The 26,019-nt window shown below is 31.4% G+C and overlaps 6 protein-coding genes and 1 non-coding gene across 7 annotated transcripts; 4 read left to right on the forward strand and 3 right to left on the reverse strand.

The window, feature by feature from the left end:
- The first annotated feature begins 4,292 nt into the window (after positions 1-4,292).
- On the forward strand, positions 4,293-6,947 carry slmo (PRELI domain containing slowmo). The gene is made up of 4 exons (XM_068764811.1): positions 4,293-4,477; positions 4,567-4,732; positions 5,139-5,333; positions 5,782-6,947. The coding sequence occupies exons 1-4, from the start codon at positions 4,446-4,448 to the stop codon at positions 6,073-6,075; spliced, it is 687 nt and encodes a 228-aa protein (XP_068620912.1). The 5' UTR covers positions 4,293-4,445; the 3' UTR covers positions 6,076-6,947.
- A 306-nt stretch (positions 6,948-7,253) lies between these two features.
- On the reverse strand, positions 7,254-8,946 carry MED11 (mediator complex subunit 11). Its single transcript, XM_068764812.1, has 2 exons — positions 8,754-8,946; positions 7,254-7,937 (listed from the first exon to the last, which is right to left on the reverse strand). The coding sequence occupies exons 1-2, from the start codon at positions 8,827-8,829 to the stop codon at positions 7,609-7,611; spliced, it is 405 nt and encodes a 134-aa protein (XP_068620913.1). The 5' UTR covers positions 8,830-8,946; the 3' UTR covers positions 7,254-7,608.
- Positions 8,947-9,615: 669 nt separating this feature from the next.
- RpL3 (ribosomal protein L3) lies at positions 9,616-12,944 on the forward strand. The gene is made up of 7 exons (XM_068764780.1): positions 9,616-9,682; positions 9,951-10,143; positions 10,220-10,388; positions 10,592-10,914; positions 11,076-11,255; positions 12,256-12,434; positions 12,716-12,944. The coding sequence occupies exons 1-7, from the start codon at positions 9,680-9,682 to the stop codon at positions 12,905-12,907; spliced, it is 1,239 nt and encodes a 412-aa protein (XP_068620881.1). The 5' UTR covers positions 9,616-9,679; the 3' UTR covers positions 12,908-12,944.
- Positions 9,810-9,885, forward strand: LOC137922542 (small nucleolar RNA U43). Its single transcript, XR_011107531.1, has one exon. It is a non-coding gene; the product is annotated as a small nucleolar RNA U43 (small nucleolar RNA).
- A 5,860-nt stretch (positions 12,945-18,804) lies between the features above and the next one.
- Nufip (nuclear FMR1 interacting protein 1) lies at positions 18,805-21,412 on the reverse strand. Its single transcript, XM_068765323.1, has 3 exons — positions 21,156-21,412; positions 20,286-20,550; positions 18,805-19,597 (listed from the first exon to the last, which is right to left on the reverse strand). The coding sequence occupies exons 1-3, from the start codon at positions 21,375-21,377 to the stop codon at positions 18,831-18,833; spliced, it is 1,254 nt and encodes a 417-aa protein (XP_068621424.1). The 5' UTR covers positions 21,378-21,412; the 3' UTR covers positions 18,805-18,830.
- Positions 21,413-21,915: 503 nt separating this feature from the next.
- On the forward strand, positions 21,916-24,644 carry LOC137922239 (uncharacterized). The gene is made up of 4 exons (XM_068765187.1): positions 21,916-22,043; positions 22,229-22,320; positions 23,670-23,748; positions 24,464-24,644. The coding sequence occupies exons 1-4, from the start codon at positions 22,023-22,025 to the stop codon at positions 24,566-24,568; spliced, it is 297 nt and encodes a 98-aa protein (XP_068621288.1). The 5' UTR covers positions 21,916-22,022; the 3' UTR covers positions 24,569-24,644.
- Positions 24,430-25,461, reverse strand: LOC137922238 (probable RNA methyltransferase CG11342). The gene has a single exon (XM_068765186.1). It carries the CDS (start codon positions 25,380-25,382, stop codon positions 24,663-24,665), a length of 720 nt encoding a protein of 239 aa, XP_068621287.1. The 5' UTR covers positions 25,383-25,461; the 3' UTR covers positions 24,430-24,662.
- Between the last annotated feature and the right edge of the window lie 558 nt (positions 25,462-26,019).

Consider the following 26,019-nt stretch of genomic DNA (forward strand, 5'->3'; position numbering starts at 1 on the left):
AGTATCATGGTTATTACGATATTTATGTGTAATCCTAAAGGTACAACAATAACTATAATTTATTAAATTAAATGAAATATATATGATTCAATTAATTGTAGCTAAAAATGACAAAAGGCTATAAACATCAACTTTAGTGTCATGTTCTAATTCGAAGAAACTATAAAAGTCACATAAATTAACAGCACCGAACAACACACTCACACACACTTAAGGGGAATACAAACAATTCCAAATAATAAAAGCATGTATTGTAAAGCTCCACAAACAAATATTAACCACCTTATCCACATTCAGATTTAAATAGCTCATATTCTGTGTAAATTACGTCTTTTGGGCTTGATCAAAACCGAAGAATTTGTTTGCATTAAATGTAAATTAAAATCAGAAAAGATGGGCGTGTAAGTGGAATATTTTACTTTTAAGTTCGTAATAGGAAAGAAACTTCGCCAGGCTAAAATTGATATGCGTCCATTCTGTGTTCTCAATAAGCTAAAAATAAATCATTAGATGGATTGTAAAAACGTTGGGTTTTGGTTGGGAAAAAGTCTAAAAAAACTTGCTTTGACATTGAGAGTACTCTTGTCAAAGTCAATGACAACTAAATTTAGTCTACCTTAACATTACTAACACGAAATCTCTTAGAAAATTCTTTTGATTACGGCTTTCCCGTGTCAGAACACCGACATCTCTGGCGATGTTTAATAAAATTTCAATTTGGAACAGTAGATCATGTTGACTAAAAAGCTTGCTGTAGCTTAAAAGGAGCAGCGGTCCTTCACGCTAGTGTAGTCTGATACGTAACAAATTAGAAGTCGAATGTCACTATAAGTTATCTTGGCGTGGAAGCGCCGAGATTCTTAACAGCTAACAGCAGGGTGTTAAAAAAATTCTCAATAATTCTTTGAAAAAGCGATCCTAATAAATGAATCTAGGCAGAGAGCGAGATGAGCCAGAATAAACCGCAAACATCGCAGAATATGCCACTTTTGAAGGGTGCTGATGAGTTGTTTAATATGATCCCTTAAAAGTAAATATTTTCTATTACCTTATCGAGGAAAGAAAAATGTAAAAATTTTGTTCTCCCTATTTTTGTTACAAAACTTTTTGAAATTCTTTAAAATTAATACTATTTTAAATAATAATCTACTATAATATTTTCATTATACATCTTTTAAATCTGAACATTTGAACAAATGTACTGGCAAATACCGCAAATATATTTAGTGTCGCGAAATACGTAAAAGCCAGATAACTAACCTACTCTAGTCGAAGATGCATGCGAAGAAGATATGTATTAAGATCAGCAAAACGTATAATAAATTTCTTACATCATAAAAAACATAGTTTCTTTTTTGTTTATTTAAATAGAAAAGAACAATAAAACAAAATTTGCCTGTCGGTGAATATTATAGTTTAAATACTCATATATAGTGTATTCTATAAAAATATTTAAACAACACTCATTTGTCAAGAAAAGCTAGCCATGTATAAAAATAGAATCTAGATAACGCGGGTTAAAGATTGCTTTCTAAATAGTGATGCACGTTACTAAAACCAATTACTCATTTAAACGAATAAATTGATATATGGATTGATATATGATATAGGGATATGACATTTCTAGCGTAAATCCCCAGTTACCCATATACCATCCTACTACCAGCATAATGTTAGTTAATGAATATGGCTTTATATCATTTCGTCCAATTTATTTATTCTGGGACCAATGCTTTCTTGTCCTCTCGTCTTAATTCTTCGTTCTTGTGCTTTCTTTTGCAAAAATAATGCAATATACTGATACTAATATAACAATATTGTTTAATAAATAATGAAACTGCATTTCATAAAACAAATTGTCATTACATATTTAACGTCACAAATTTTAATAGATTCTTTGTTTTAAGATTTTGGCTTGTTTTTAGAACAAGTATTATAATTAGTCACTTACAGCATAACTACGATCATCATTGAGCTTAATATAGATAACCTTGGACGCTTTCGCCACGAGGAAGACGACATTGTAATGTAAAATACGTTACAAAGACATTTGAACTGTTTAAAAAAAATGTTGGCGCATACGGCAATCATTACAATTAATAAATTCAATTATATATGTATTTATATAAATGGGATTTTATAATTGTATTTAAAAACCAAGCTTAAAAGGTAATTATTGTACTTAATAAAAAAAATCTATCTAATGCAGTCAATAAATTGATTGTAGTCAACAAATATGCTGCAATGTATTAAATTTTTTTGCAAAATTTGTAGCATAGGTGTTATAAGTCTTAATATTAAATAATAATAATAAACTACATGCCATTAATTTTAAATTCTTGTCGATGTCATAAAACTATATTTTTAAAATCATTAATTCAAGTTCAGTTCCTTCTTAAAAAATTTCTTTTGCTTGTTTAAACAATTTTTTTTTCGGGCAGACCAAGATAATAGTAAGCGAGTTTGATTCCCAGGATACAATCTTATACAACACACAATTTGAGCATTAATTATTTTGGATTACTACTGCTTAAAAACAAATTTCCAGAGAGTGGTTTGCATCACCCTGTTCACACTATAATACCACTATGCGAACGCCAACCCGCCTGCCCAGCGTGGCGATTATGACCTCATAAATATCTTTAGGGGAGGATGTCTTGCAGTGAACGTCAATGGGTTGAAACGAAGAAATAAAGCAAAAAAGTGGATTTTGATTTGGAAATTGACTCACGGCGCTGTTATTACTATTAATTTCTAAGGGCGTTTATCAAATATGAATAATATTCCTTACTTCGAAACAAAAATTGTTTTCAGCAACTTATACATTGTCAGAACTCATATACTGAGTGAATGGAAATAGGTAGTAAAAGGATTTCAAGGGTTGAATGAATGTATAGCATATTTTCTTACAAAAGAGGTATATATTCGCCCATATAGCTCTTATACCCTTTTTTTCTATTGGAATGCGACAGGACAATAACTTCCGGCAGTACAAAGTCTGCTGGGACAGATAGTTAATAATAATTAATATGAATATGCTGTAATCCCAACTTTAATAACATTTTCTTAGTATATTATCATTACGTTATATTATTTCTAAAATCATTGAATTTTAGATTAGATGTACCACACTTTAATTGAGCCAATGAGTCGACCATCTAGCTAGGTAACTCCAACTTTAAGAAAAAGATCGTCCGCCGAAATCTAACTTGGATGGGCAGCTTTCGTGAAGCTCCGGAACATCTCTTCCAAAATACAGTAATGTTTGAAGACAAAGATCCTCGACCAATTTGTGTTGCCACTGATGACATACGGATGCGAAACGTAGATGCTTACGATCGGCATAGAACAATAGAGAGTGCTACGTTCGAAGTTTCCAGAAAGGAGGAGATTCACAGAAGAACAAAAGTCACCGAAGTAGCTCGAAGACTTACTGATCTGTAGTGAAAATGGGCGGTGCACATTGCTCGTGCAGCCGACGACCGTTAAGGCTGGAAGGATCTCGAGTGGCCCCCCTAGGTAGACCGATGACATAATCAAGCTCGCGGGAAGTTGCTGGATGCGAGCTGCTTAAGACCGGTCCTTGTGCCTATGCCTTGCAGTGGATGTCTATCGACTGACATGTATGTATGAATGAGCTATACAATCACCTTTTTAAAGCTTTTACATATATCCAATCGATCTTTATTCAAGTAGATATTAGAAAGGAATGCCTTACTGAAGCAAAAGGCAGTTATGTGAAAAAAATCCTAATAACTGATACATTCAGAATTCTTGTATTTTCGAAGTCCAAAGTTTACTTGTAAGCGCGCAGTAGATAAGTTGCTTTTACTACGACAGTACAGGGGAGCCCGAGGGGAGTACCCCAGAGCAATCCCCTTCAGTGAAACATAGGTAGTTTGATAATTATAGATAGAGAAATGACCAATTATAGAATTGTTTTGGAATCCAACACGCAAGGCAACATTCTAAATAAAATATCAAGTACTGAAAACATATTTTTATTTTGAAGTATCTATATCTTGCTTGAAAAACGATATTGGCCGATTTAACCGCAACTGTATTTGCATTATGGCTGATATATAATCGAAAGAATGTCGACTCGCAGACAGCTTTACAAATGATTGTTTTAGTAAACTTATAAAAGATTATTAATACTATTTTATTAAAGTTTGGTACAGAAATAGATAAATTTTATTTCTTATTTCACATCACATTTATTATTGATATGATGCATTAAGGGATCTAGAAAAAATATTATGGCAACATTCTTATCGGGCTGTCTACTTCGTTTCGTCTACCTAACTCTTTTCCTCTCAGATCAGATGTAGAGGACTTAATATTGTTAGGTACCCTATGAGCCCTAAGTTAATTATGAATTTAAATATACTCTAACCGTTGTTAGTATATCTATAATTCACGTGCATATATACAATTTCCACAAAATGAAGATTTGGACTTCGGAACATACATTCAAGTATGTAGTGACGCAACTTGAGATAATGTTAAATTTTAAAGTAATTCTTTGTTAAGAATATTGTAATGTATAAATGTTAAAAATTTCAGCCATCCTTGGGAAACAGTAGCTCAAGCAGCTTGGCGAAAGTATCCCAATCCTATGAACCCCGCTGTCATAGGAACTGACGTCGTTGAGAGAAAGGTCGTTGATGGAGTCCTGCATACTCACAGGCTTGTCAGTTCAAAGTGGTTTTTTCCTAGATGGGCTCAAGCGGTAAGCTTTAATAGTGTCGTTTTTTTAATTTCCTAAAATACTTTTATTTATTTATAATTTATGAAACTATATAATTGATGGCTTAATAAGACCAACTACCTCTCCCGTCAATGTCATGTGTGCAGTTATAGTTTTTTGCAGGCTATATTCATATATAGTAAATTTTGTGTGTATCATCCCATAACTTGTTATGGACACATCATGTCACCTTTTACTGAATATTATTTATTTTATTCCAATGGACAAATTGCTATATTCCAGTGTAGATTTTAGTGTTTAAAATAATTTTAAGTAATAGCAAATATACATCTTTATGGTAATATTATTAAGCTACTTGGTTCATTAGAAATTTTAAATTGTTTTTCTTTTGTCAATAAATCATTAAGACAATTTTCTGCCATTTCAGCTCATTGGAACTGCAAAAATATGTTATGCTAGTGAAAAGTCTGAAGTAAATCCCATGCAAAGGCAAATGACTCTAAAGACAACAAATCTAACTTTCTGTCGATACATAGCAGTTGATGAGACTGTTACATATACACCCCATCCTACTGATATGTCCAAAACATTATTGAGACAAGAAGCTGTTGTTACTGTCCAAGTAAGTGAAACAACTTATATATAATGTGGTTATTTAGTACTAACTTATGCACAATTTCTGCAATATATAGTTTGAATGGAAAGTTTTGCTTTATTTATTGAACAGACAATTTTGAAAAACATATTGTTCAATAAAAATTGGACTATTAGCTTTAAAGCCATGTCAAAAATGTTTTTAATTATTTTGAGTATTAAACTTATCTGTAATGGACTGGATGTTATCTCCAATAGTTTTTATATAACTTGTTATAAATTTAATACTTTATTAATGAAATCATCATCATGTAAAAGTTGATAAAAACCTCAAATTTTGGTTTTAAAATCTTTTTCATATTTTTAATTACTTAAATTTACTTGGTAATCATAGATTTTGTAATAAAAAGTAATTATAAGATTTTATGTAATACTGTCATATAATAAAGCATAATAAAAATGTCTTTGTTATACAGGGAGTGCCCTTGAGTAGCTACATGGAAGATTTGCTTACAAACAAAATATCACTAAATGCTGGAAAAGGACGACAAGCCATTGAATGGGTCATTGGAAAATTTGACAATGAGATAAAGGAATTGGCTAGCTCTGCCTGCAAAAGCACAGATGAACTGCTTTCTCAAACAAAGAAATCTTTTGATGACATTACAACCACTGCTCGTAGATCAATGGATGACATTTCATCTAAAGCAAAACGATCACTTGATGATATAGAGAAATTCACCAATGCTAATGCAAATCAAAGAAGCTGAAAAGAGGAGTGATTTCACATTTGATAGTTCAAAAAGTCATTATGTTTGCACAACATTAACATTATGCATTTAAAACTACTAGCTATCATTCGAGATGTTTGTAAGCATTTATCTAAAGAAATGGCTAGTAAATGTAGTCTTTTAAATGTTAGAATTAAATGTGTATTTCAAATATCTCTTTGTTCATCAAATTTCGCTACTTTAAATATTATAGTTTAATTGTTTCACACAGATATCTGTATAATATAAATTTATTTATTTTGATTGCAAATAGTTGGCTGTTTTTTATTTCATTCCATTAAATGTTCAGTACATATAGTTCTTTTGAGAGTATCAAATGGACGTGAAATAGTAGTATTATATTTTGATAAAAAAAAATTAATATTTTAAGATTTTTTTTATAATTGTGATATTATGTTACCATGACTTTGAATTAAATGTAATCAATGATAGACATGTTTCATTGAGTGTGGATGGTTGTACACAAGACTGAAAAGAGATAATTTTGATTTGTTTAATGGGTTTAAGTATTGCAAAATAGAATAGAATTATGTTCCATTCTCGCCTGCAAGCATTACAAATTATTTGTAGTGGTTTTTTTTAAAATATATGTTTTTCTGTAAACAGTTTGAGAACAGTCCATTTACTTAATACGAAAATTTATTATTTCACTTTTGCATTCATCTCAAATTTTGGTACAATTTATCCATACCCATTGGAAAAATTTGTCCTTTCTAAACCACCCCAACATACACAAAATAATGTTGTAGCAGGTAATTACTTTTTTATGTGAAAAAATGTGTTGGCGCTTGCACCTTTTGTAAAAAATTTGCTTTTTCATAATAAATAGCACAGTTGATATTGTGTCCTCATTTACAAAGTTCAGTGTTATTTAGTTCACAATATATATCACAACTACAGTCTCTCTAACAAAGGTTTGTTGATACATGAACAAAGTTTATTCAGACAAGATTTTGTTCAATAGGATTATTATATGACAAGTTATCTGTTACATAATTATAATTCGCTATAGAAAAAGGCAGTGATTTACACTATAGTAAAAAGTACTGTATTACTTAAAACAAAAGTCATATTTCTTGTATGTAATAATTTTTATTTAAGATTAGTTCATTAATATAAAATAAGATTAACAATTAATTTTAAATAAAAATTATTATAAGTATAACTTAATTACCATGTGGTTCAAATCTTAAATCTATTAGACAGTACTACTTAAAAAACTGTTGCCATGCCAATGTTCAAGGTCATGTATCATAGTGACTAGTGTAGATGGAAGGTTCAATTCATTATTCATGTTAGCTGATAGACACTCTCTGCAAAACTCCAAAGATCACCTCAATAAACAGTGTTGCACTGCCTGCATCCAACCATTTCCTGTGATCTTAATTTGTTTCAATATAAGAACTAACAGTTTAGGTAGCAATAAAATTATATTCATTGTTTTCAATATTCATTTTTTATTAACTCTAACTTAAATAAACAATTTTGGTTTACTTTAGTAATTTAACAAAGTTAAGTGCTTGTTCCAGATGAAGTCATACTGCCATTTGGTATTCCAGGTAGTGGACGATTAGCAGCAGCTAAGTGTGATGCTTTAAGTCTATCCAATTCATTTACCCAAGAACGAACATGTTCTAGCCGATGCCAAGCCATCTGTAGAACTTTTTGTGACGCATATCCCGATCCCTCATGTGGTTGCCCTGTGGATACTTGAGTTAAGTAATTGATCTGTTCACTTAATTTAGATTCAACTTGGCTCAAAGTTCTTAAAAATTGTGATGTGTTGGTTTCTGCCTGTTTCTGGCTTGACTTTTCTTTGCCTAGTTCTAAGAGAGCTTGAGCTGGAATTGAAAATATATTTTATTATGTTTAAAGAAATACATAATTTATATCAATCCATAATTGGTGATAACAAAATTTTTCCTTTAATTTACTAATGATTCAAGAGATAATTACATTGATATTATCCATGCAATGACATTTAAATTTTTGATAGACATAATCAAGGGTAGGTGTAATGGAACTTTCTATGTTATGTTATTCAAAATATCTTTGTAAGTTTTATTAAATAAAAAATGGTATTATTACTAGGAATTCTTTGGATGAGGTGTCTTTTTATTTACAGGATTTTTTAAGTTAAGGCTGGTGAGCTTCTTTTGTCTGCTTTTTTATCTTTTATATCCAGCATATCATCCAAAAAGTTGGTATATTTACATCAACAAGAGATGTCTTCCATCATATGTTAAGTAAACGATTTTTAAATGTGAATTTACAGCAGGCCTCTTTTGTGGGAAACAGTACAATTCTATTTTTTTATTTCGTTATTAACAACACTAGCGTACTAGTATTGTACTAGAATGTGCTTATACAAATATACCTTTCATACAAATCATTCAAACCATGACTCCTAATACTATTTTGCATAAAAAAGTAGTGCTTAAAAACCCATATGAGAGATTGTAACTTATCAATTATGCTTATTATTTACTATCAGGTGTTCATCCCATTCGTGTAGCTCCTTTTCATAAAGGAAATGTGCCAAATATATTGCTAGAAGGGGTGTTATACATACACGAATTATCAAATAAATAAATTTACAATGTAATTGCATGGTGTTTAGCCAAACAAAATGCATTTTGCTTCAATATAAAACTTACCCGCACATTGTAAGCAAGTGATTATATCTTTTTCAATATCATCAAGCACTTGGATTCTTTCCATTGGGCCTGCCATTTCAGTAAATCACAATTTTTCTATTTACTTGCAAATAATATTAAAATATTGATAATTCACTTATACCCGTCTATATTTGTCTACAATCTGTCAAAGCTTATAGTTTTCTTTTAATTTGGAAGTAATTGCACAAAAAGCTATACAGCCATGTAGTGTTAGAGATTAATTCAATTTATAATTTCACTTATTAATATTACATTGAAAGTTGATATTGTCTAAAACTTTAAGAATTTTTGGTGCTATATTATTGCGTGTTTGGACTTTTATTACAAATAAAATACCCAAGAATTGAAATAAATAAAATACGGCATTTTGACTATTTTAAAAGTTTTTTTTTAATTGGCTGTTACTTATAAATGATGGCACAATCAATTTATTATTATGTAATATGACAGACACTGCCTTTATCTAATTTTAAGAGATCCTCTGTGGACATATTTTGACTAAGACTTATACAAAAGCTGGAAAAAAGTGGTGCTAACCATATTTATATCACTCATTGTACGTACAATTTGCAGATCAATTAATTACAATTTTTTATTCCAATATAATTAATGGAAATAAAGCATTGGATAAAATAAAATATTTCTTGTTTCGATGTTGTACTTGATATTAAAAAATAACAAACAAGCGTATAAAAAAATAAAAATATATATTATATCAATTATACATATAAAACACAATATTTACTTATACAGTATGTATTTTGAAAAAACTTGTATTTTGTTGTTTTTAAGTTAAATGGCCAAAAGCCAGGAATCAATTGACAATTTTAAAAATTGGTTATCTGTAGAATCTATGCAATCACCACACGTTAACTCGGCCATTTTTGTTGCGGCAGTGGACGAACATGGTAGGTATTAAGTGTTTATCTCTGAATATTAAATTGATCTTATACTTTTATTGTATCTTATTACGTTTAAGTTCTTAATTATTTATTAATTATTAAGTTAGAGATAGTATTTTTATTATTTTTCTAAATGATGATATCACTAGTTTATAAATACGGTTAGAACCTGAATCTGTGTGAAGATTTTTCTAGGGCGGACTGATTTATTTGTTAGTAATTTGAGTATATGAAATTTCATAGGGCATTATTAACATTTTATCCTCGTTTTCAGTCGCATAGAAAATTTTCGGCGCCTCGCCATGGGTCTATGGGATTCTATCCCAAGAAGCGATCCCGTCGTCATCGTGGTAAAGTAAAGGCGTTCCCTAAAGATGACCCTAGCAAACCAGTTCATCTTACGGCGTTTATTGGCTACAAAGCTGGTATGACCCACGTGGTGCGTGAACCTGACCGTCCTGGATCTAGTAAGTAACTGTCCTGTTTCCATACAATATTCTTGTCGAAGATTAACATACGCTAATAATACATTTTAATTTTAAGAAATCAACAAGAAGGAGATTGTGGAGGCTGTAACAATCATCGAGACTCCACCAATGGTCTGTGTTGGTGTTGTTGGTTACATCGAAACACCACATGGACTTCGCGCATTGTTGACCGTATGGGCTGAACATATGTCGGAAGATTGCAGACGCCGCTTTTACAAGAACTGGTAAAATAACTTTACGAACTTTTTATTAAGAGATTTTATTTACTTAAATCCTACTTACTAATGACCATTAATAATAGCTCTCCTCTCACATGATGAGGGTTAGTCTAAATATGCATGCAGCATATTTCTGCCGTGTTGTCTCCGCTCAACGATGAGGCGGCATGGTTTTTGTTGCAGCATCATATAACATTTGGTTTAATTAGGTACAAATGCAAGAAGAAGGCTTTTACTAAGGCTAGCAAGAAATGGCAAGATGAGCTTGGGCGAAAGTCGATTGAGAAAGACTTCAAGAAAATGATCCGCTACTGCAGTGTGGTTAGGATTATTGCCCATACTCAAATGAAGCTTTTGAAACAGCGTCAAAAGAAAGCTCATATTATGGAGATTCAAGTTAATGGAGGAACTATTGAAGATAAAGTCAAATGGGCAAGGGAACATCTGGAAAAGCCCATTCCTGTTGATTCTGTTTTTACACAGGATGAGATGATTGACTGCATTGGTGTTACCAAGGGCAAGGGCTACAAAGGTAATAACATAACATATTTTTTGTAAGTGAACTTTGTAGAAAATGTTTAGGTCTGTTTAAAATTTTACAAATTGATGGTACATTGTATACCAAATATATTTAAAAGTTATGATTGACAAATTCGAAAACTTATTTTAGTTTAATGAACAATTTCATTTTAGGTGTAACTTCCCGTTGGCACACTAAGAAACTACCAAGAAAGACCCACAAAGGTTTGCGTAAAGTAGCTTGTATTGGAGCATGGCATCCGTCCAGAGTTTCATTTACAGTTGCCAGAGCTGGTCAGAAGGGTTACCACCACCGCACTGAAATGAACAAGAAGATTTACCGTATTGGTCAAGGTTTGTAAATTATTTTAAACTAAATCTACAAGAAAAGTTAATATTGACACTAGCAAAATTTTATGTACCAACACTAAAATCTCTGATTTTTTTGTTTTGTTAATGTTTTTTTTTTAAATTGCATGTTTTCAATTGTATGTTTAATCTACTTCAAAGTTGGGGAGACTGAGTTGACAAAAATGTTAAATGAATTATAATACCAGCTTTATTGTTATTCTTATTTGTCCTTCAAATTTGTTCAAATTGTATGTTCATTTTTCTGTGCATTCATCACATTATACAAATATGTGTGAAGGCATAACTTATAAAATTCAAGTATTTTTTGCATTTGAACATGAAAAAATACTTCACCTGAGTATTTTCTATTGTGGTACAGCAAACAACTAGTAGCACCTTCAAAATGTCAATTTTTCTTTTGGACTTTTAACCCTTAATAGCCGGATTTACGATAGTTAATTTTTTTAATATTACTGTTTGCTTGAGGGTCTAGATAAAGTTAGAAGAGAGAATATTAAACAACAGTAAAATTCGTACAGCCAACCTTTAAAAAAAAACTAATAGTAATGAGAACATTCGGTTTAAAAGATTGGTATCAAAATTGAAACTCCAGGCTATTATTAAGGGTTAAAGGGACTATATGTTTACACAAGGGTGTTGTAGTTTATCTTAAATAATATTCTGACTACTTGTGAAATTAGTATGTTATTTAAGCCTGACCAATTACATTTTGGTTAGTTACTACATTTTGTGTTTTCTTGCCAATATGATTCTTTAATTTTTAACCTGTATTATCTATTAAAAATCAAACTGATATGTTGAAGAGATCTTGATTATAACTAATCATTATTCATTTTGTAGCTTAGCTTAGTAGTCTATAGTAATTTTAATTAAAATAATGTTCAAAGCAATGCACAAATTACACCCTAATAATTATTTAAGTTGCACTTGGATCTTACACTTCTTTAGTTACGAAGACAGCTTAATTTATCTTTTATTGCAGGAATCCACACCAAGGATGGAAAAGTCATTAAGAACAATGCCTCTACTGAATATGACTTGTCTGAGAAATCTATCACCCCCATGGGTGGATTCCCTCACTATGGAGAAGTTAACAATGACTTTGTTATGATTAAGGGTTGCTGTATGGGACCTAAAAAGCGAGTTATTACTTTAAGAAAAGTAAGTAAACTTAGAAAATTTTATTAAAAGCAATGATTAAAAATAATATAAAACCCTTAAGAAACTTGACTTTTAAACTTAGTGGAGAGAAATGTTCAGGCTAACTCATAAGTACAATTTGTTGTGAGTAGCTGTTGCCAATTTTTATTAAAAACCAAAAAAAGTTGTTTTATTTTGTAAGATCTGGTAAACTCTGGGCAAAAAACGTGTTTTTTCCGACACAAATTGCAGGAATAGATTGTTAAGTATCATCACCCTTAAAACAAATGTTTTTTTTTCAGTCCCTTCGTGTGCACACTAAGAGAGCTGCTCTTGAGAAGATAAACCTCAAATTCATCGACACCTCATCCAAATTTGGACATGGTCGCTTCCAAACGCCTGCTGATAAGGCTGCTTTCATGGGCACTCTCAAGAAGGATCGCATTCGTGAAGAGGCTGCTGCTACTACCGCACCAGCTGCGCCACAATCTTAAACATTCTTACTGGCTTAAGAATAAATGATTACAAATATTTTACTTTTTACTCCTGATGATCAAGCAATAAAAACATAAATTACTCTCAACAAAAGCAATGACCAATATCTGTCTTTATAAACATGTAGCATGTATTAGGGGGACCGGAAAGTGACGTCACTTTTTTAAATTTAATTCACATGATTATATTTTTAGTTTTTAATTTTAAATCTCCAATATATCGCTTTCAATATCAACAACTTTTTGCCATCTAGTATACTATTCAATGCCGGACCGGTAAAAATCGTTGTTTTTCTGTAAAATATGAACAGAATCGACATTACTTTCCGGTCACCCTAATATATTGAAATACTTTTCATTTGAAAACCGCACAGGGTCTTATAAGGACTTGTATGATTTTTTTTGTGGATGATTTTCCTGGTTTTTACAAAACCGTGAACTCTAGGGCAGGAGTACAGACGCTGCTTGGTCTAATCCTCGTAGGAAAGCTCGAGAGCTCATTTAACTACTTGGTTACTGGATTGATGGTCTGCACTTTGATATTAAAATAAGCAGGTTAAAAATTATCGACGCTATTATTTGAACGCATGATTGAAGTACAATGCGATTAAAATAAGAATAGGACGGGCTCTCGGCTAACTTCACTCATATAAGTACGGTCAGCATTAAACATATAAAAGAAAAAAATAGTCATTGTTTTTGTTGATTGTTTAATTTGTTCTACAATGAGCAAAAGAGGTAGTGTTTTACATCGGCGAGCTCGAGAGATTATCAGCAATGTTGATAAGTACTTCGAGGAAGAGAAAAAACGTGCCATTGTTGTTGGACCAGTTAAAACAAGCAAGAATTGTACCAGGGCCAGATGGCAATATTCATATATCGCGTGATGTATTTGGAAGTTTCATTAAGCATTTGGAAACTGCTTCGAAGGTAACCGAGCGAGTGACTAGCCACTGGTATTATTTTTTAACATTGCTTTTTTTGCACACTATACCAAGTTCCCGTTGTGACGTCACAACATGGCGCTAGGCCGGTCCTATTCTTACTTTAATCGCATTATACGGTAGACCACTAATTGAAGCGCCTGTCTTCGGTAATCTGGCCTATTTATTATAAACTACTCAAAACAAAATAGGGCCCACCGCAACTTTGTCTCTAATCGTGTATATAAATAACTCATACTAATCATTGACAAAATGAAGCACTACTATAGATGTAAAAAAGCCGATTTAAAACGTTTAAAACCAAAAGTGGCGGTTTAAAACCCCAAATAAATCTTTTTAAACGGTTTAAAACTCGCCTACTAAAATATGAGAACAGTGTTTTTACACATCATTATCGACAATACTTGGTCTTGTGTTAGTTACCTATGCAGTTTATACCTATGTAGGTAAGTATATAACATATAAAGTACTATAATTATAAAGAAACAATATTACATACAATTATAGATGTAAAAAAGCCGATTTAAAACGTTTAAAACCAAAAGTGGCGGTTTAAAACCCCAAATAAATCTTTTTAAACGGTTTAAAACTCGCCTACTAAAATAAAAGAACAGTGTTTTGACACATCATTATCGACAATACTTGGTCTTGTGTTAGTTACCTATGCAGTTTATACCTATGTAGGTAAGTATATTACATATAAAGTACAATAATTATAAAGAAACAATATTACATACAATAGATTAAAATATGTACCTAAATCATAAAGAAAAAAGAGAAATGTGTATTGAAAAGTACATAATTCAATGGAGAATTACGTGTAGAATTCGAATATACTGACATCTCAAAATCGACAGTTACAGTCTGTCAAGAAAGTCATGAAAAGAAATAAAGTGTTGCCATATTTAATTTTAGGACAGAAATGTCAGTCAGTTTTACAAAGATAGTGGCGCCTCATAAATTTTCATGATTTTCTTGACTGTATGACCATCATGTTGTCGAGTGGACTGTGTAAGATTAGCCAGTTTTTTTTATTACTTTAAAAAAAAAGTTGGGTACCTATTAATCTAATTTTATAACAGCTTATTACATTTTAGTTATTTAGTAATGTTTGGCATATTTGGTACGAGTACCTTTATATTGAATCCAAATTTGTAAATTTTTTTACAATACTGGCAACACTGATATGTCCGCACGCAACACGCTATGTATGTGTGTGTGTGGTGTGGAGTAGGCGAGCTGGCAACGTTGCATCTTGACGTCTCTCCGCGTGAGAAGTGCAAGTGTGTGAGTTTGGTTTTAAACCGAATGAAACTGATTGATAAATCTTTTCAAAATAACCAATATAGTTAACTAGGTAATAGTTTTTCAACTTAGCTAGGTAATGTCTACGCTTGGAATAGATAATGTGTTTATATTTAAGAAAAACATAGTCGTCAACACTAAACGTTTAAAATCGAAAAAAATGGGTTTTTTCGGTTTTAAGCGGTTTTTTTCGTTTTAAACCGATTGGTTTAATTCGTTTTAAACCGGCCTTACATCTATAGGTCAAACCATTCGGAATCGACTCCACGAGGACGGACAACATTCTAGGATGCGTGTTATTCATTTAAAATTAACAAGGGCTCACCGGGCAACACGTTTGAAGTTCGCGCGTGAGCATTTGGACTGGACCATAGACAATTGGAGGACAGTACTCTTTTCTGACGAGTGTAAAGTTAAGTTTTTTAGCGATGACAGTCGTGTACGTGTGTGGAGAAGAGAAGGAGAACGTTTTACTGAACCATGCATGCACGGTACTGATCGTTTTGGGGGCCCGAGTGTGATGATATGGGGCGGTATAAGCTTGTTAGGCAAAACAGAGCGAAGAACGAAGGGACAGTCACTGCAGCCAGTTACGTCGAGCAAGTAATCCGACCTTATGTCAACCCATATTCACAAAGAGTAGGTGATAAATTTGTGTTTATGCAAGACAACGCTCGTGTGCATACAGCTATGGTCACTCAGAGGGCACTTTCTGATGCCAATATCTCGGTTTTGCCTTGGCCAGCAATGAGTCCCGATCTCAACCCGATTGAGCATTTATGGAATCAATTGAAAAGAAGTCTTAAAGAAACCGATAGCCACGTTAACAGCCAACAGGACCTCATAAACGCGCTGAAACTCTGTTGGGAACGAATACCCGACCAAAACATCACTCATCTGATTGTGGGTTGTTCAGATAGGCTCAGAGAGTGCATACGGAGCAAAGGAGGTCCTACTCGATACTAAAGAAAAGCTCCCGGCAAGTTTATTAAAAACCAACAGTGACTATAAAAGTTTTTATTGACAGTCTACTTAGTGCTCATTTTCTCTAAAAATGTGTATTTGAGTGTATTGCCATATAATTAAACAATTCAAACGTTATTTTGTGTTTACTTAATGTGTAAAACCCTAAATTCAACATTGACTAATTGTAAAAATTTAATAATCATGTATGCACATTAAGGGCAAAATGATGGTGGGCCCTATTTTGTTTTGAGTAGTATATAATAAGTCTTTGCAATTAAGCAAGCAATGTTAAAAAAAATGTTAAAGTCCCCTTCCGTACAGTCCGTCCAAGGATGGCATCAGTGGTGCTCGAAATATCTTTACGAAAGAAGTGTGTACATCATGTACAAAGGTTAAGGTTTACTTGTGTATAAACATTCGGAGTTATGTTGTACTTGTTGCAGGCGTTGACGTTAACGTAGCCATAACGTATGTAAGTTGGCCTATGTATTCTGAATCGTAGATGTTTGTCGACGTTAGTACCAATAAGTGAGTAGGTACTTGCAGCACAAGTCTTGTGGTAGTGCAGTTCGTAGTCCCAGTAGTACACTAGTAGTTGGACTCGTATAGTTGTCGTCTAGTTGCCTCGGTCGATTGAGATGAGTAACGGACAGCCAAAACGTAAATCCAGTTCTCGTAGAGTACTTTGGCAACGGTATCGGATGTGATGCCTTGAATTGGTACAGCTTCAGGCTATGTAGCGCTGTGGTCAATAATCACGTATCTACAATCGTTAGAATATGCGCAGTGGGCCAACTATGTCTGAACATGAGACAAATGAGACGGCGGAAACGCGCTGTGCGAAGTTCTTGTGTGGCGGGTTACTTTTGCTCGTAGACTGCTGATGCATGCCTTCGTCAAAACATCGACGTCGTTCATGCTTAGTACGAAAAACTTCGATGTGATTTGTTTTCTTGTAGTTCGCACGCCGGGATGACTAATTTCATGTAGCGCGTGCATTATTGCTCGTCTGAAGGTAGTAAGCAAAACGGGGCAGGGCTTCGTATCTGGGAAGTATGATTTCAACAAAGCATAAATATGGCTTGGTCAATTGACGGCATGTTGTAATCAATTTCTGTTGGATAGTCGATTTCTGCGATGCGAGAGAGTGCGTCAGCAACGGTGTATTTTTCTCCGTATATGTACGTGCTTAATGTCTGTGTAGAAATTTATGTTTATGATGTGCAGTTGTGGTTCGTGTCGCGAGGTGTTGCTACTGTTGTGCGCGACTGAGAGCGAAAACTAGCGACTTGTGATCGGTGTAGGTTGTTACGGCGACACATTCAGTAAGTCTTGTCAGGCGTTTCACGGCAGTGTAAATCGCTAGTAATTCGCGATTGTACACGCTGTAGCCAATGCTTTTTCAAAACATTGAAACCCACTCAATAGTAGGATTCAATATTTTGACAAAAATGCAGGTGGCTTCCATACATATTTGATTTTCTGATGCAATACGGAACCCATACAGTGGTTGGATACATCGGTCATGATTGGAGCTTCGAGCCAGGGACTGAATGAGTTAAGGTTGTAGCGTTCAAATGCTTCGGCGGCAATTTTCAATTGCTTTTTCGGCTTGTAGCGTCCATTCAGATGTGTTTTGTCGTTTTTTTTACAATTGTGTAGGTATTTATTAAGTTCTGTTTGTTGATCAACTTAGTGTGGTAAGCGGTCGAGGTAAAAGTTAAATGTGCCTGAGAATCTACGTAGCATGACGATTGTATTCGGTTTCGGGTAATTGTATATTGTTGCAATGCGTTCCGTTGTTGGTTTAATAACGTTAGCAGACTTCGTAGCCAATGAAATTTATAGTTTCTTTTCTGAATTACCATTTCCTAATTTTGAGTTTGACCCCGAATCTCAAAACGTTGTAGAACTTGTCGCAGCAGTTCTTAAGATAGTTCTTCTTCTTCAGAAATTAACAGAATATTGTTAACGAAGCAGGAATAATTATCAATGCCGCGTAGTTACATATCAACTCGTGCATAAATCTCCGGAGCTTTTGACTTGCGTTCCTAAGGTTGAATGTCATGCTATTGAATTATTGCATTCGAATATCCCCAATGGTGTGATGATGACTGTTTTACGAGTATCTTTTTCGGAAATAAGTATAGAGGAGTAAGATACCGGGTAGCGGTCTGATAGTGTTACTGCCTTGAGTTGTCTGTGGTTGCCGTATACACGTAAGACCCCATCCTTTTTCTTCACACCGTGCAGTGGACTCGCCACAGACTTCTCCAGGGTTTGGAGATGCCCAGTTCTAACATGTGCTAGAACTCTTCTTTAACTACACTTGTTCTTAAGCTGGTATGTCCAGTAAGTAAAGACTACATGAAGTCCCAAAATAGAAGCGTATTTTGATTAAACTTAGCAATTATTAGCAATAGCGCGCCAAGATATGAAGTTCAAGTGTTACAACTATAATTATAAAAGAAGCTCCAGTAAAATGAACTATAATTTGAATACTTTTGATACCAATTCTAGTGTTTTTTTGGCCAATTATATTTAGTTTTTTAAAAACGTATTGATGAAAGTTGATAAAATAAATTCATCACTTAGCAGCCCATATAAAAATGTTTAAGGGGTATCCCTGGTCTACATAGTTTTAAATAATAGTGTGGTTAAACTAATAAATTAAATAAGTCTTTAGCAAGTGGTTTTATTCATTGTTTTTATTTTAGAGAACTACTAAAATAATTATTCTTTACTACATAACGAACACATTGAAGAATAATGTTTCGTTCTTGTTCTATTTCCCTACTCAATAGTTTTACCAGCAAAGTAGATGGCAAATTATATTTTGGTTTTTTAGTTTGTCTTATACTACAGTCTACTTTGACTGTTTTTTCTTTTTTTGTTTCCACATTATTATCACAATCTTTACTAGTAATATTGTCAGTGGGTGTTTTAGAAATAACAGTTTCTTCAGGTCCACTGTCATTGTCACTTTTGTCATTATTGTTGTTTACATATGGCAGATCAGATTTTTCAGTTATTGTTTCTTTTAGAACTACTTTCTCAGAACTTTGAATTAGAGGGTCCAATGAGATATTAGAAGTATCAACATTACACTCTTCAGCAATTTCTTCATCAGATGATCCATAATTACAAATTAGGGAAGACAAAGCCCCACATACAGATGGTTCTGATTGGCACGAAGGTATATTCATATCATTCGTCAATTCTTCATTAAAAACCTCATCTTCAATTAAGGAGTCTGGTGATTGATCACTATCTTCACTTGTATTATCATCAAGTAGCAAATGTTGTATTCCAGTAAACGGGCTTAGTTTTTGCCCATCAGTTAAGATAATGTTTTCACATACTCTTTTTGCGTATGGTGTCTTAGGATTGATCTTATTGCCCAATTTGTTTAAATTAGGCTTTCTACTTTGGAATTTGCTTGTGCCAGTTTTATGTCTTAATCTTGAGGGTAATTCTGAAAATATTGAATGAATTTAGTAATTTATTTTATACTTATTTTTATCTTGGTATGTTATATAAACTATTACAACTTACTGAAATACAAATATTTTTATTATTTTAAGACCTAAATTTCGTAATAAAATATGGCATAATTGTTTATCAGAACATTTTTGAAATTGCTTATTTAAAAATTACAGAATGAGACAAATAGAGTGTAACTTATAGATAGTAAGTGGAACATTTGTCTATAATAGCTTTTATTATTATTAATTACAAAATGTACTAATGTGCCATACCAGTAACATTGAGACATGATTAAATATAACTATTTATTATTGTTACTTTCTGACCACATCATTAAATCAATAGTGCTTGTACATGAAATAGACTTTTATATGAGACTAGCTGATCCCGCAAATGTTGTTTTACAAAAAAAAATATTTTTAATTTTCAATTTAAAAATAAGGGTTGATCGTAGAGGGGTGAAAATTAAGGGTTGTATGTATTTTTGTATGTTGTATCATAAAAAAATAAAAACAAAAAATTTCGTCAAAAAAATAAAAAAAAAGATTTTAAGGGTGAACAACCCTTATCACTTAGGGGTATGAAAAATAAATAGTAGCCGATTCTCAGACCTACTAAATACGCATATAAAATTTGGTCACAGCCTCATTAAGTTTATTTATTCTTCATTTTCATACCTGTTTTCTGTTTTTTCCTGTAATTTTTGTCACATATTCCCATTTTTTCACCTCTTTCTAACTTCTCTTTGATCTCTGCTGCTTTCTTTTCAATATTTATCTTTGTAGGATATTTTCGTTTCCGTTCTTCTATCCATTTTTTTATTTCCTCTGGATTATTTAGCTTAGCTATTTTCTTATACAATCCTGTAGAATGTTGCATTTGGATATGCTTAGTAATAATTTTTGGATGGGCCACAAACTGACAACCATCAATGTTACATTTCTGGAAAATTTTAAAATCAAAAATTATTTTCTTATAATAGTCTTATGAAATCATATAATGCAAATTTATTAAATTATAGTCATATGAAAACAAAGTATTATTTTCAAAATATTTCAGAAGGAAGATTTGCCTTAAATCATTAATAACATGAGATAATTTTCTCCTTCAAATTTACATATATGTATATATATATATATATATATATATATATATATATATATATATATATATATATATATATATATCACTTCCCATCTATACCTATCACCTAAAGACATCAGTTGATGGTTCAGTGTATTTCAAAAGCAAAGTCATTAATAAATGCACTTTGGCGTCACCAAATCGGAACTTGGTAATGCTTATATATGGAATATTTATACCCCAACAAACTTTTGTTCAGACAAATATTTTTTGTTCAAAAGAAACTTATTAAAAGATCAATTTTTATGCATACTGATACTCATGATATTCCTCTCTTCTCTAAGATAAATGAATAGCACAGAATAAAATCTTAATTAGACAAATATTTGTTTTTAGAAAAAAGTGAAGCAGAGAAGATACGGATATGAAAATATACTTCCGTACTACTAGTACAAAAAATATACCTGGTGTTGTAGTTTGTGATTTTCTAATTTATCTAACGTGTAAAATCCTTTGTCACAAGTTTCACACCAAAACTTGTAATTATTTTGGAGTGATGAAGGGTTTTGGTATCTGTAGCGATTCACCATAACATTACGTGGTAAAAATTGACCCTGAGAATTTAAATGCGGTGACCATTGCATATAACGTTGATTTTGAAACGAATATTCTTGTGGCCTGAACATTTTGTTTAACACAAACGTTTCATGAAATAAAATGACAATTCTGTTCAATCACTGTTTTCAAAGTCCCGATAAAGAATTCTAAAGTTCTTTTTAAATTTTCGTGACTGACAAATATAAAACAAAAAAAAAAACAATTTATTTGTACTTTTTATATTATTCAAATTTGTAGGTTATTATTTTAATAAATACACCACAGATAATTCAATACATGTAAAAATGTTGCCTGACTTTACCAAAGAAGTTTACATAGTTATTTTAAAATTTACTAAAAATAAAATTTACTTTACGGTCGTTTTAGTAAAAATTTACAGATTAATATAAATTATTCAATAATTATTGTCGGATAAATATTGATTTAATCATATTTTTAAATATAATTTGTTAAAATTTTCAGAAAGATTATTTGTTAAATAAGTTATTTTATTGAAAAGTTTTATACTTATATTAAATTTTAATACCTTCAACAGAAAAACTGAATCTTGGCTTTACATAGTAACTTTCCGACTTCTGTAATTTAATTTAAGAAGAAAGAAATAACAAATAACCGGATAGTCAAATTATCTGTCAAATATCAAAATATTTTTGTTGTGTTCAAATTATTGGTTAACGACCATATCATAACTATATGTCTTACTAAATTACAAGATGAATAATTCTGCAGCTAAGGTAGTCCGCTTGTATTTTATATGTGCATACCGCCCAGAATTATTTTTAACTTAAAGTTATGTTCCTTTGTATACAATAAACAAGTTTGTGTTTGTTGTAAACTTAGATTTGTAGTTTCGTAATATAATAGTGTATTTAAAGGTGAATTATTTATAAATTAGGTAAACCAGATGAATTGTTTTCAGGTTGGAGAAATATTTACTGAAGCTGGGGCTGCTTTTAATAAGTTGGCAGAAATGACTATGTTATTGCATCCATTAGCAGAATCATCCCCCAGGTAGTAACTACTTAAGAAAGGAGTTTGATTTGTCAAAATTAATAATTTTCAATGTTTTTATTTTAATGGCTTTTTTAGAATCGAAATATGTATGTAAACATCAAGTATGATAAACATTGAATTAAGTCGCCACCTTTTTATGCCTTATTTATTATGAATATTTGTTATTTCTATTCTGTCTTGCGTAAGTTTTTATATGAATACTTATTGGCTATTGTATTTAATACAACAATATCAATATAATATAATTTTTAGTTGTGTATATACATTTAGTTGTGTATTATGATGACAATAAAGTACTAGAATATGGTATAAATAATAGTGGATAATAGCCCAATGGTACCTTCTAGTTCATCGATTCTTCCGATGAAGCTGTAAAAGCCTTAGGGTTAACAGCATTAACTTCAACAAAGAAAAAGCAAAGCAAGCAAGCCCAATGGTGCTGCTTGTTATATATAAAATAATATTTATAGTGATTTTTATGTAGAAAAGAAAGTTTATGAAAAATATCTCCATCTGAAATCTGTAAGACTGGTTTTGGTTACTGCTAACCTCATGTGTCTTAAAAGATATTTCAATTTTTACCATTATAGCTATTTATTATTATACTTCTGAATATGCTTCTTCTTCTATTCTCTCCATCCTTTAATCCTATAATTTTTGTCTTTCATGCTTTGTTGACATACAAACTGAACTAATTGGAAAATATTTCTCTATATAATTTAAGTTGGATTTTTAGCTAACTAAAACTGGGCAATAAATTGTTCGCTTGGAAGTTTAGGGTCATTTGTTTCAACATTAGACTGAAATGTAAAAATATCATCTGAAGTGGTGCTAGATTTTTGATTAATGAGCAAAAATATTTAAAGGTATTTCAGGCTATGCTGGCCATGACAAGTAAATTTTTTAGCATATAGCTCATGATAATGGATGTGTGTGAATCACTGATTTGATTTTAAATTCATTTGAACTGTATCTATTGCTACAGTTATATAGTTAGTTTGGACCATTGGTAAAGACACACATCTGTAAATAGTACATTCATTACTTTATAGATTAGTGAAGGCAATGAAATAAATGTTCTTAGTAAAATAAATAAATAATAATATTGTTCCTTCAGTTAGTAAATTAAGCATTATTTACTTTTAAAATATTTTTTTTTTTACAATTGTCATTACTTTTGACATTTTCAAAAATGTGAATGATGTAGTTATGTTCTAGAATCCTTAACTTTTTTGTTTTCTCATGTGATATTCATGTTTTTTGAAATACTCTTCTAAGAAATTAATGAGGTTCTCATTTTTGATAAAAGTAAATGTGCCTATTATCTACTATTTTTTGTTTTATAGCGCACAGACAAAAGCACCAGTAAAGAGAAAGGCACCTGAGGAGAAAATGCCACCTGCAATCAATAACACATCTGGGCAGGTAAATATTTTAATGTAAATCTATTTGCTTAAGTTAGTCAGGCTATATCACCTGCTATGATATATATATAGACACTCTTTGCAAAGCATACGTTTTTCTCAAAGATAGTTATGGGAGAAATACCATAATTACCACACTTGGCAGGCGGGTTGGCAATCATAGTGAGGTTTAATGGTATGAGAAACTTGTTTGTAAGAAGTGACAATCCTTTATAATTTAATGAGCAGAGTGAATTGTATAAGATTGTTTCCTCTCATATTAGACTATCTAATTGAGTACTTTGTACTAATTAAATTAGCAGAAACTATATATACAAAATTGCTTAACTTTGCATACAATCTGGTGGTTTACAGTACTGATTGAAAATAAATGTAGTAAAAGGATGGTGTCTAATTTTTAGTCTGGTACCAGTATGAAAATTTAATAAAAAAATCTTATTAAATACTTTAAATTTTCTCAGACTATTTTGCACGGTCTTGTTACCTTTGTTTATCATAGATTTTCAATGGAATTGTTTTTTTATGTTAGTGTATTCTATTTATAATATTATTTTTGGTATGTAGACCTAGATCTTTCTATGCACAGCATGACCAATATATCAAACATTTTTACTAAAAGCAAACCCAAACAATTACAGAGGTTTTATTTTTGTTTAATGTAATTAAATACATGATAGTTCCATTTTTTTAATAATCATACTCTGCATATGTTTCAGGTAACATTAAATATGCTGAATGCACAAGAATCTGAAGATACTGAAGAATTGAATAATGATGTTAAGTTAGAATTTGAGTCAAGCACTGAAGATGTGGCAACCTAAACATAATCATGAAACATAATGAAACTTGTTTTATATAATTTAAGTATTATTGTAAGAAATATAATTTTTGGTTATACATAGATGTTTTATTGTTTCAAATATGATAGCTTTGAATTTTCCGGTTCCAACTTGATCTCTGAGATTCATAAATTTTAGTTAATCCATTCTTTATTATAATCTCTTCGATTACTGATTCAACATCACTTCTAATTGTTAGTGATTTATATAAAGGAAAACTATTCCCAGTCTTTGCCATTCGTCTTTGAGCTTTTCTATAACATTTCCAAGGGTGTGGTTCAATGATGAGAGCTCTTGTCACTTTATTTATGAAATCTAAAAACTGGAGAAATTTTTCATCGCCATTGTTTATATGTAACCACATAGTTACAGAGAAACAAAAAATTATGTCAAATTTTCTTCTTCTATGAAGATTTAGAAATTGTTGGAGAACTTTTTGTCCTTCTTCATTTAAAATATTTGATTTTACGAAGATAATATTAGGGATATTTATTTGTTCATTAGCCCTCTGGATTAAAGTTGGATCAATGTCAATAGCAAGTATATGAATATTTGTTTTTGGGTAAATGACATTTTTAAGATATTCATATATTTCTTTTGTAAGTTCGCCTGTATTACATCCGATATCTAAACAAACAATATCTTCATCAGCATTAAGCGTTGGAAACATTGACATATGTAGATTTTCTATTCTTTCACTTGAGTTGTGAAAGGAGTAATAGTTTATAAAATTACCAAATTTCACAGCTCCTGGGTCTTTGCCACAATACGTGAGTTCGTCTGTTTCAGTAACCATTTTTGTTTATTAATTTCAAAATACCAATATAATTTTTGAAACAGTATAATCTTAATATTTCTTTACTTCACACGAGAGATTAAAGTGTAGTGTTTGAAACTGTTGCAATGTTATTTTTTTGGTGTTTTGACTGTCTTGCTGGTGCTGCCACGTCTATCATTTTTTTCTTAAAGCTACATATAATTTTTTTATCATTTTAATTTTTTTTGAAATAACGTTTGATTTAGAAAGTTGCAATTGTTTATTCTACTAAAATTATACAATTAATTAGTTACTGTATTTATATATTGAGTTTGGAATACTGCCATCTATTTTCTTTACAAATGTCAATGTCTACACTGGTACTTATTTGAAAGAAATTATTGCTAGTACTTTAATACACCGATAGAGGGCAATAACTGAATTACTTGCGTGTAGTAAATAAACATTTATTAACTGTTTATTATTTTTGTAAATTGTAATAGTATTGATAGTAAGTGGTGTTCATAAAATAAATAAATCCACTAACGTTGTGTTTTAATTGTTGGTAATAAAATTTTCTATGAAGCCTTTCATGTTAAGAAAGATCACTGAAATGTTTTTTCTCTTATGTTTTTGAGCTATGACCAATATCGTAATGAGTAAAAATAGTATTTTG

This window comes from Battus philenor, unplaced genomic scaffold, assembly GCF_028537555.1.
Source record: "Battus philenor isolate CCGP_79_NKW_IND1 unplaced genomic scaffold, ilBatPhil1.0.hap1 SCAF_2, whole genome shotgun sequence".
Classification (NCBI taxonomy): domain Eukaryota; kingdom Metazoa; phylum Arthropoda; class Insecta; order Lepidoptera; family Papilionidae; genus Battus; species Battus philenor.